At 41.8% G+C, this 12,020-nt stretch overlaps 2 protein-coding genes across 2 annotated transcripts; one reads left to right on the forward strand and one right to left on the reverse strand.

Moving 5' to 3' along the window:
* Nucleotides 1-780: 780 nt before the first annotated feature.
* Nucleotides 781-2,648, forward strand: LOC109521335 (transcription factor AP-1-like). Its single transcript, XM_019879152.1, has one exon. The coding sequence runs from the start codon at nucleotides 1,164-1,166 to the stop codon at nucleotides 2,100-2,102; it is 939 nt and encodes a 312-aa protein (XP_019734711.1). The 5' UTR covers nucleotides 781-1,163; the 3' UTR covers nucleotides 2,103-2,648.
* A 1,120-nt stretch (nucleotides 2,649-3,768) lies between these two features.
* tada1 (transcriptional adaptor 1) lies at nucleotides 3,769-9,353 on the reverse strand. Its single transcript, XM_019879151.1, has 8 exons — nucleotides 9,224-9,353; nucleotides 8,722-8,813; nucleotides 8,570-8,635; nucleotides 8,208-8,302; nucleotides 7,854-8,066; nucleotides 6,404-6,555; nucleotides 6,170-6,326; nucleotides 3,769-5,043 (listed from the first exon to the last, which is right to left on the reverse strand). Exons 1-8 carry the CDS (start codon nucleotides 9,325-9,327, stop codon nucleotides 4,891-4,893), a joined length of 1,032 nt encoding a protein of 343 aa, XP_019734710.1. The 5' UTR covers nucleotides 9,328-9,353; the 3' UTR covers nucleotides 3,769-4,890.
* Nucleotides 9,354-12,020: the final 2,667 nt, after the last annotated feature.

Below are 12,020 nucleotides of genomic sequence, written 5' to 3' on the forward strand. Positions count from 1 at the left end.
AACAACACAGATCTGCCAACACACACACATATACATACATATATATATATATGTATATATACACACACACACACACACACACACACAAATCAGCCTCTCCCAGGCTCTTCGGATAGAGCCAAAGAATAAATGCCATTATTTGTACTTTCATTTCAAATATCTTTAAATGTCTTCCTGTTTACACAAACCATTTTGTATTTATGCCCCCAATCAGAATTTTACCATTGCACCCCTTTTTCATTCATGTAGTTTGACCAATATAACCTGTTCAATCACAAAGCACATGTGCACATGTGCTTTGTGATTGAATCAATGTTAGCACCCCTGCTTTAGAATGTTGTGTGCCCCCCGGTATTTTGGATGTGAGTACAACTTGTCCTCTCGTCCCAACCTGGGTCTCGACCCACCAGTTGGGAATCACTTGGGACAGAAGGAATAAAATGGCCACGTATTGGAGTCAGAAAAAAATGTAACTCAGTCAGTGTGTGCCATAAAAATGTTGAAAACCCTACAGATTTTTCAGCAAGAAATATGTTCCAATAGCATCGCGTGAAAGGCTAACTTGCCTGCTCGTGTTCATGAAGAAGCGTTTCAGTAACGATTGAGCGGGTAACTAATTATTCAAAAACACATACGTAATCCCAGAGTCCATTGCTCCACTGTCTGCATTACCTAATCCCATAAAGCAGCGCGGGGGGCGGGGACATAGCCTGTTGTCGGAGCAACCCCCATGTCAGTAGATAGACCCCACCCGACGAATCCGCTCCAGCCAATCGTAACGCTTAGAACTGACATCATCGTTATTTTCAGAGGAGCTGCAGCTCAGAGGTGGATAAAGTTCGTCTCCACGTTGGAAGTGATCGAAAGTACTATCCCAAATCAGGCACTGTTTTCTCTGTTGTAGGAGGAGCATCAATCGAAAGAGGATTATTTTTTCGGACATTTTGTTGTTGGTGGCGGGGAAACGACGCCTTTTTATTTTTTTTAACCGACGATCGTGCGGGTCGAGAGAGAAAAGTTTTCTCGGGACGCGAAGTTGTCAAGTGATTTCACCTTAGACAAAAGGCGGACTCCTCTGTCACAAGGCCGAGAGATAGCAAGTCATATGTAAACAGTGGACTGTTTTCAAGGTGAGAACTCCTCTCGTAAAGTGACACAACTTCATGTCCGGGAAAATGGAAGCGACGTTCTACGACGACGCCGTGAACGCCTCGAACACTCACCAGGACGGGGCGAGGGTGTACGGCTTCAACACAAAAGCCCTCAAACAATCTATGACTCTGAATCTAAACGATCCACGAAACTTCAAACCCCAGCTGGGCACCAAGGCCCTGGACATCCTCACGTCGCCCGATGTGGGTCTGCTGAAGCTGGCCTCCCCGGAGCTAGAGCGGTTAATCATACAGTCGTGCACGGGCCTGACGACCCCCACCCCAACACAATTCATCTGTCCCAAGAACATCACCGATGAGCAGGAGGGCTTTGCCGAGGGCTTCGCGAGGGCGCTGGCTGAGCTCCACTACCACCAGATGAGCGCCGCCCACTCTGAGGCGCCGCAGGCCACCGGAATGGCTTCCGGCTCATCCGCGTCCGACACCGGCGAGAACACTTACAGCTGCACGGTGCGCCCCCCGGAACCCCCCGAATACACAAATCTGGCCAATTTCAACCGGCCCGTACTGGGATCCAATGACAGACCCGCACCCGCCGCCTGCTACCCAGCGCCCCCACCGGCTCCCCACGTGGATCACCAGGCGCCGCACTCGAGGCTTCGTGCCCTGAAAGAGGAGCCCCAGACGGTGCCAGAGATGCCCGGCGAGACGCCGCCGCTCTCTCCCATCGACATGGAAAGTCAGGAGCGTATTAAGGCGGAAAGGAAGCGAATGAGGAACCGGGTGGCTGCGTCCAAGTGCCGGAAACGGAAGCTGGAGAGAATATCTCGTCTGGAGGACAGAGTGAAAAATCTCAAGAACCAGCACACAGAGTTGGTATCGTCTGCCAACATCCTGCGGGACGAGCTGGCTCTGCTCAAACAAAAGGTCATGGACCACGTCAACAGCGGCTGTCAGCTCATCTTGACACAGCAGCTTCAGGCATTCTAGACTCCTGGCAAGGGTGCTGCATGATGGGACATGTCTTGGGGGACCAAATAACTCAGAGTGGCCAGAAGACGTCCAAATGGTCGTCAGCTCAGGCACTTTCTCCTTCCAGCTTTTCTGTAAACATGCTGATTTGTAATGATGAATGACGCAGAACCTGGGCCACACGCAGATGATATTTGACATCATACTGTTACAAACATCCTTTAAGGGGGTTCTTAGTGTTTTTAGACTCCATCCAGTGCTGACGTGGGAGCATCCGCAAACCCTTTACTCAGCCAATATGATGCTATGATGTCAAACATGCTGCAATAAATAACACATTAGATGCACTTGTACAGAAACACTAACATGGTCTAACCTTTGACGCACTCAGGTGTGAAACGTTTACTGACTTTACCTGCCTTACTTACTCTTAATCCTCACATTGATGCAACTTTTGGGATGCAGGTCAGGTGTAACTAATGTTAGACATTGAATATTTGTACGCCGTTTTTGAGCACTTCACAATTGTACAGATGACAAAATAAAATGTTGGATTCAACCATGCTTTTGTGTGTTCTTCATAAATCTTTCATACTGGACTTGAGATGCATGGAGTAAGTGGAGCAGAAACTTTTTTTTGTAAATTATGAACAATTTATTCAAATCTGGCAACTACATACCCAGGAGAAAAATACAAAAGGAACTCAAAACATTGCAATAAGAGCACGATTTTTGAGAGCTTTCTTGTTTGTAGCACCGAGTATAAAAAGATACACATCAAGTTCTTTCAAAACACACAAAAAAATAGATTTTGACTGGACAAATTTATATTTATGAATATAGAATTTAGCAAGAAATAAATTATTTCAAGGACAAGTAACAAAATAAAACCTCGCTCGTCTAAACACGGTATTCTCATTAATATTGCGTTTGTGGAATATGAATTCAGCAGCAAAATCCAGCTGTTATTGTCCATCCGGGTCGACTATTTAGCCACTAGCTGTCGACTGAAAATGACACCTCAGTTGATCATGGCTCTGGACCAATCAAAGCTCAACTTGCAAATGTCACATGACCAAACTCAGAAAGCGGGCCAGCTATGGTTGGTCGTAACTTGAGCCCAAAGCAACGAACGGTAGTGTCATTTTCAGTCGACAGCAAGGGCTATGAGATGGATAAAAATGGGTGGATTTTGCTGCTTAATTTATATTCCACAAACGTAAAATGAACCACAATGCTGTGATTGGACTAGATGGAGCGAATAGAACATATTGTAAAGAAATAAATTGACTTCCCAGTTACGGAAAATGTCGTCCAATATAAACCAGCAAATGTCTTGCCACACAGTACAATTCCAAAACAGTGGTAGTCGCAGAAGGCACAGTTCCATTCGATATTATATTTCAACTTAATAAGGATCGCATCGGGTGACAAGCCGCGAGGAAAGTGAATCACCTCCAGTGCAGTGTGTTTCGTCAAAGCTTGGAATTCGGCGAAAGCTCTGATTGGACGTCCGCGCACCGGAAGTGAGTGGCGACATGCCATATTTGGTAAAAGTCTTCGGCACACTGGGAAGACTCTTCTGAGTCACTGTCCCGTAGAAATAAAGTACAGTACTGTACTTAGAAAACAAACTCACTTTTACATGATTTTATGAAAGAACATGTTTCAGGGGAAAAAAACGTAAACTGACCTCGGTTTTATTCCTTGCACATACAACTAATGATAAAAAATAAGTTTTGGACCAAAGAAATATTAAAAAAATAACATCATTGGCACTGCATAACATACTGCTGAAGCGCCATGCACACACATCAGGCCACCTACTTGGTCACCGAAATCAAACTGTATATATTTTCAGAAAACTTGCAAAATACATTGAGAAGAGGCGAGATAGGGAAAGCAGCAGAGTCTGGGCCCTTTTCAGAAGCACATGCAGACATGCAAACACGCTATAAGGACTGCATTTGAGTGGCAGCTCTTAAAAGGATCAGGTGAACTGTGCTTTTAGTTAATTTATGTTGGCATGTGGATTTGGCTAATCAGTCTTTCTTCACAACACTGTTTATTTATGTATAAGTCCTCAAACTTTGGCCACATCTTTTTTCCAAGTATAATTTTTTTGGTTCAAGTACAAAATATTGTTTGATGTTTCGATTTTCTTCACAGTGTGACATCCATTTGAATTCTGCTGATTAATACCTTTTAGTATCGCAAATGACAATCAAAGTGGTATTGGAACCTTGCCCCTTTTGAGAGATTTTTTTTTCTTTTTTTTGTAAAGAGTCATCCAAGGGTAATCTTTCATTGAAGTAAGACACAAGTCAAATGCACAAAACAAATGCTATAATTTAGTGTGGGAGCATTTGTAGGTTACATTTTGGACTTGTAAAATAGCGCTCCTCAAATTATACTTGTACCACAGTGGGCATCAAATGCGCATATGTGTCATCGGCTCCTCAGCCCTGAAAAATGACCACTGCCCAACCTCAAAAGAAGCTGCTAAATTCTAAAAGTAAACACTTTCAACTCCAGTCTGACTATAGAACTGCAACTCTAGGTGGCAATTGGTTGCCAAAAAAGGCTGGTGGAGCAGAGTGAAAATCTGCCAGCACCAGGCTGACACAGTCACGTGTCCACCATCCAATTGCTTTATTGCATCGTGGTCCATTGATCCTATTTTTGTACAACATAAGTGCAGGTTTCCCACATAGGAGGCATTCCTTGGACATAAGACTTCCCGTCCATTTCCACCCGAGAGCTAAGTTCATCTTTCACTACCGAGTCCGTGGATTGTGTGGTTATCTCAGCTGATGAGCACACCGTCTTTGGCGGCAAGTCGCTGCCTGTGCACGTGGTCCTGCTCGAGTTCTTCATGGCTGGGATGCCAGAGCCGTGACAGGATGCGCTCCATGTTCAGAGCATACATGGTGTGCGAGGGCATCACCCTGTGGTGAACCTGGAGCAGACAAATATTACCCCAAAAAATATATAAATTAAAAAAAAATGAAAAAACAATCTCATGCAAGTGGATTAAAGGCAGGCCAGGATGAATGGTGATGCAGCAGAAATTCTGAGGTCAAACACAATCTGTTCTGCTCGATGGTTCATACCTTCACCATTTAAAAAAAACCAAAAAAAACCCTGAACTCTAAAGGAAATTTTGAAGTAACGTTCTAGTCACATCTGATGAAGCCAGTTAGAAAGCGAAAGTTTTGTGTAGCTTTATGGCGAAAATTTGATTTCAGAGTTTGCACTGAACTTGGATAGCTCACGGTGTAAACATTAAGAATCAGGGCTTGACATGAACACCCGCTAACACACTAAATACGGGTCAAATTCAACAGTGGCTGTGACTCCCTTTAACGCCAAGACTCTCATTACTCATTAGCATTCTAATTAGAATACTTTTGACTTTTCCCCATCATTGTCAGTCAGCATTTACAGACTGACAGACAGCCCACATGGTTTAAATATTTGTAGTCATTAACATTTAATGCATTGCGCTGGGCTCTGTTGCGAAAATGCACTGAGCGTGTCACACCACGTTTCTGTGAACAGATAAGGGAGACGGTGGAAACTGGGTCAAAATGTGCTCACACGGTCCTTTATAAAAAGCAAATACTGTAGTGCTAGTTAGATGTCCGCGAACTTAACCTGACGCACATCACAAACGGGCTTCCACCTATTATTAAGGTCTTTCAAAGCATTTTGAAAATGATGTTCTCCAAAATCATGTTCTTGTACTGTACGATCTGTTTGTAACTTTAGGAAGCTACTTTTAATTCTTTAGTTTATTTTTAAACATCATTAACACTTATGGATTACAAATGCTTTCAAATGTTTTAGTTTTAATTTTGTGAAGCGAATTGAGTTATCTTGTTTCTGATATGCGCTATATATACAAAGGTGCCTTGCCTTATCTTAATGCCACCATGGGACTACAATTCATCCTCAGAGTTTTGCAAGTTTTGTGTTTAACGCCAGCCTGCATGCCCTCATCATCTGGTGAAAAATGATCTCAATCTACAAAATTCACCCTGAACTAGCTTCATGAGAAGTTGACACGGGTGCAGGAATCTGACCTGTAAGGCCTCCAGGAGGTCAAACATGGTGACGGGTGGGAGGGCCGTGTGGAGGCTGGCGGCAGAGCAAGCTAACAAGTGAACGGCTTGCTGCTCTGCCTCATCTGGCGAGATTTGAGACGGCGGGCCAGCGGGGAGAGAAGCACTTGGAAGGGGGCTGAATGGGGGAAATAAACAAATGGTTCAAATTACAGTGTTACATACACAAACCACAATTGAGCGCAATGCTCGTACCATTCCGTGACGCTGTGATAGGCAGCAAGGCTGTTCTTCAGATAAGGCTGCGGTGTGACATCACTGCCAAAAGCATAAGGAAAATGGCCGTCCCGTAAGCGATATGCTTTCCTTCGGGAAATCACAGCGGTCAAAACGTCTTTCAAATGGTGCTGCAATAAAGCAGAAATGCAAATTAGGCGTTGCTCTGTCATTTGCATAATCACACTTATGACAAAATGTACATCTTAAAAATCATTAAAATTCCAACCATTTGTTACAATTCTGAAATACCAAGACTTGACACAGATTCTAGAATTAATATTCCATATCTTTCGGATTGTAAAACGCACAGTATTGTCAGGTGAAATATCAATGAACGGTTCTATGTTCATCTATTTTCATACATAAGGCACACCGGAATATAAGGTGCATTGTCTTTGTGAAGCATTGTATGTTAATGTTTATTTATTAATAATGTAGTTATTAATTAATATAATTAATAATGTAGCAGAGACTTTCTTTGTCACATATCAGAAGGGCCTGAAATTCCTGACAAGAGCCTTCTTCCATCGCTAGACCTCGCACAATCCAACAAACGACAACAACAAGGAATGACACAGTTGTAATTGAACAAAAAAGGCGCACACTTTTATTTGACCGCAGACCCTTTTCATCACTAAAATTAGGAAGACGTCACAAAAAACACAAACCATACAAACAATAGTGGAAGCGCGCACTCACAATCAGAAAAGATTTTACTCCATAACCTGTTTTCCTTGACTATCTTTACGACAAGACCACACTTTTCAGCAGCTACCTTCGCTTAACGACAGCCTAGAAGTAGTACAGACTAGTGGAGCCTCGATACTTAAATACTCTTCATACATTTCTTCAATACTCTCCATAAATTTAAGTAAAAACAAATCATAAAATAAAATCCAAACAATCTGTTACTGGTCAAGTTAAATTATTAAAATAGAGCACAAATAAGTGAACGGTTTGCACGAGTAGGGCTCCATTTCCCATGATTCTAAGCTATGAAAGCAGGAAGTAGTTGTAGTTCCAGTATTAGGAAAACGTGTACACTTGAGAATGAGGATGTAAATGTGAAAGTAAATAGATAAAGCCAACATCCCGTCTTCACCCTTCATTGAGAACAAGTGTGTATTTACTACCGGTACAGACTAAAATACTTTGACAGCATTTTGAGTGCCATATCACGTAAAATTAGTGCGAGGTCAGTAAGCACAGCCAGAATTAATAAGGCGCACTGTCGATTTTTGAGAAAATGTAAGGATTTTAAGTGGGCCTTATAGTCCGACAAATATGTTAAGTGTCGATGAATCCAGCAACTCTTATAATTTTCCCTGTACTTGATCACAGAAATACAGTTACATTGAATTGATCAATAATTATTTGAATTCATACAAAAACTCGCCAGGTGTGACAGTATCTCTTATCAACTCACCTCCACAGCACAGGTCATTGCGCTGACTGCATCCTCCGTGATATTATCCAGACCCAGCTCAAAGGCTGTCACCATCATGCGGGCCTCCAGTTGACCCCGTGTGGGCAACAGCCAAGTGTGAGCACTGAGTCGGAGTTCCTCATCCTCACCAACCGCATCCCGTGGGCTGAATGGCTGTGCGGCGCTCAGAGGGTTGTGAGGCTGGAAACGATGCTGATGGACCAAATGGGATGCATAGGTTACATGAGAAAACTGATTGTTATTCTGAAATGTCATTCATCTGATTTTTGTATCACTCCGGTTAGTCGTGGGGTGTAACCAAACATACACAGGGTCTTAAAATGGAACGCTCACGTCAAATTTCTGTCTAGAGGAACATTTCTTCTTTCCTTTAGGTTTGCCTGGCTTAGAAGCAGAGCCACCTTGCCACTGTAACTGCCCAACGCCCTCTGGAGGAAAGAAAAATATAGATAAACTTTGTACATTATTTTTAAGACATGTGGCAGCGGTGTCTCAACTGCCATATTTCCCGTTTTTTCCAGCTAACCTTATATGAGAGCAGCCAAAAGCTGCTCGTCTAATGAAAATGATGGAGCAGAAATCATCGTCATGACAAATATGAATTAATATTGGTGCAAACCATGTGCTGTACATATGCAGATCAAACGGTTCCAACACAGCATGCCACAGATAAACAAATGATTAATTCAACTAACCAGGAGTGGAGACAATGATCTGGCAGCGTGTCAGAATTGCCAAGAGGAAGTCATTGTGAACATGGACTGCACAGAGAGAATGTGTGTGAAAATTGGGAGAATTGTTTTGGGGAAAAAAACTCAAGCATCATATTTATTGATAATGTACAAACCATTTTCCTGTGCCAACAGACGTCGTGCCTCAATATCAAACTCTTCCTTGCTGATCTTCTGCTTGAACCACAGTTTCAGGTTTGCCCAGTAACTGCATATGGGCAGATAATCAACACACACGTAACTTAACCTGCAATCACGTTAGTTTTGAACGGCACGTTAAGAGATTTTACAGTTGTCTTTTTATTGAGGTTCTAGTTTATCGGGGTATAGACTTGTGGTGCAAAACAATCACATTATGGGGATTTCACACGTCCAGAATTCACACTTTTACATTTACCAGTACATGTCTCGTAACAATAAAGTAGCCCGACAATGAATCAACACAGGGTGGTATTAATTTGAATATGAGACATGAATGAAGAAGCAATGCCGCCGACGTCAGTGTGAAGGCTAGCCACACACGCAGCTACTCATACTTAAGGGATGGCTAAATGACTTCGAATCTCTCAAACGACCCAAGCAAACTCTCACATCACCATAAGGTAAGTGTCAACTCACTGTTTTACATTATCGCCAATTGCATCAGTTAAATTCTTCTTCGCGATTTCAAGCTCGCTAGCATGAGATGCCATAGCGTACAAGGAGCCATACAAATGCGTCATCACCCAGCGACCCTTTTGGGTGGGTCTAAACCTTTATCGCAAATGCCAGCAAAATTAAACAACGACTTTTATAACTTGGGGGTTTCATAGTTTTTTTTTTTTTTGGTTTTTGTCTTAAAATAGATTCGAATCACCATTTCGTGTTTCCAGTATACAGTATGTAATGCAGCCAATTAGACTTTGACGAAAAAAAACATTGACCGCTTAGGTTACTTTAAAAAAATAATAAATTAAACACACGTTGTTTAATAATCCAGTATTAGCTTCACATTTTTATGTGCTGGTAACGAAACAGGAGAGTAAAAAAAAAAAAAACCCAAACCCCAAAATGTATGAAACCAACAAACCACTAGATAGCAGCACAATGCCAGTTTCGTTTTCTCTTTCTCTATTTTGGCTGTCTTACCTCTGCTTGATGTGACAGCGCAAGGTTTTGAATTCGAGTTGAGTGTGTAAGCTCTCTCTCTCTCTCTCTCTCTCTCTCTCTCTCTCTCTCTCTCTCTCTCTCTCTCTCTCTCTCTCCCTCTCACTTGTTCTCATAATCAACTAGGCTTACAAAATATTAAAAAATACGCTTTTTAAGAATTTAAAAGGTCCATTGTGCCAATATACACATGCGATGGATGTATGCTCTTCTTAGATGGTCTGTTTTGAATTTAATGTACGAACCTCTCACAGAACACAATGTTTCTTTACGGAAGAGGAGTATTTCTTGGCCTCCTCTCCTGCTTTTGGACTTACTCTTTTACTGCTAAAAAGTTACATATCTTTGATTTATTTCTTCCCGATGCACAACATAAATATCAGTGTTGATGCTCTCAGTAACTTTGTTCCAATATGACGGAAAATTTAAATCATCTCCAATACTCAATGTTTTATGGCTGCCTTCCCGCCCAGCTGTTCGAATGTATTATTTATGTAGTCATTCAAATAGTTTTGGGGCTTTACGGCTAAAAGAGATACACAAAACAGGATTTATTATTCCTCGCTGTTCCCCTGAAATATCACGTCAGAGACCTCATCTTAATTGTTCCAGTGGAAAGAGTTTTTTAAAAACGGTGTGGAAAATGTCGTTTGTCACATGTGTAATCCTGTCTACAGAACAGCAGTGTACAGCATAGTTGCAGATGTGTAAGCATAATATTCGTGTATATTATGTCTGTGTTACATCTTGTCAGTACATTTTATCCCACTATAAAACCCGTTTGTTTTATTTTTAACAGAGAACACATATTTGAGGGATGTGCAGACAACTGAGTTTGTCCATTGCACCGGGATTTCAGCTCTTCACTGCCTATGCAAACACATATTTTTCTCCAGTTGCTATTTTTTAAGCTTCATCGCTTGAACAAAAATAGTCTTGTCATTAATGAGGGCAATCGATATGAAGCGATAAGATGGCTTTTTTGCAAACTTGTAGCAATGCCGCAGTCTGGGATGGAATTCCACTCGCCAAGATGACAACGCTGGCACCCAGAGTGCTCTGTTCATCATCTTTTACAACCCGACCAAGTCTTATGTTTGTTACATGAAACAGACTCTTCTCCATGAGGATGTTTGATTTATTTTTTTTTTTTGTCCAATCAGATTTTGGCCTCTATGGACTGCGATGTCACTCTAACATGTCCAGAGCCTCCTGACTTACACAACTGAAAATATATATATTAGCAAAGGGGGTGTCTCTTTAACCAAACAGTAAAGTCAACATTTTTCATCTGTGTCGTAGCAAAACACATCAGTAGTTGAACATCTGAATACATTTAATAGTCAGTATGCTTGGTGAGTACAATGTATTATATTTACATGTAATGTTTTTTTTTTTTTTTTTTTATCATGGCATTAGATATGTGTTGACTCGATGTATGCGTCACAGTGGCATGCTGTTAGGTTATGTTCTGCTTTATGGTACTGACTGTTTCTCTAGCTGCAAAGTGATACTGGTCCATTCCCATATTGACTCAAGTGACCTGGATCAGGTTTGGTGTGACAAATACGACCACATTAAGGGGATTGACTGATATCCCACCGCAGTATGACCAGGCTGGTGATCAGCACAGCGAGGGATGCGTGCTTGCATACACTCCGGAGGCTCCTGACCATTTGTCAATTCCTTTTTTTTTTTCAAAGGAGACTACATTTTCGGCATTTGTAATGAATATTTGGCAAATTTTGCGTGGCTGCAGCGCACATACTCGTACAAAAAACAAAACAATAACAAAAAACTTGACTGGCTTTCCAAAGGCAAAATGTATTTGAATGAAGCATTGTGATAGTAGAAAAGTAGAAATCTACCAAACACAAATGTCCAACAAAAGCATTCTGAATCCAAATTAACAAAAGTGTTTAGGCATTTTCGTTTCTCTCCCGAGTGGTTTGCGTTTGATATTGAATCAACAGTTGACTAGTCAGCCTGATGTGGCCTTTGGTGCTTGTGAAGCCTTCGATAAGCTCTTACACAAACTGCGGAATGGAATTTCTAGCCCCCCATAAAGTTATTTTCTGCTGTTGTGCACTACTGGGTCCTCCGGTTGAGTGACTAATGCTGACTTTACAGTGCTCTGAGTGTTTACTGTATGATCATGTCAGGAAATTCAATAAACCAGCATGTCCTGTCGTGTCACAACGGAAACTATGCGACAACTTCTCACAATCAGGCATGTTCTCCTAAAAGGCTGCTGAAACTCAAGCAGCAC

This window comes from Hippocampus comes, unplaced genomic scaffold (genome assembly GCF_001891065.2).
Source record: "Hippocampus comes isolate QL1 unplaced genomic scaffold, H_comes_QL1_v1.1 scaffold85, whole genome shotgun sequence".
Lineage (NCBI taxonomy): Eukaryota > Metazoa > Chordata > Actinopteri > Syngnathiformes > Syngnathidae > Hippocampus > Hippocampus comes.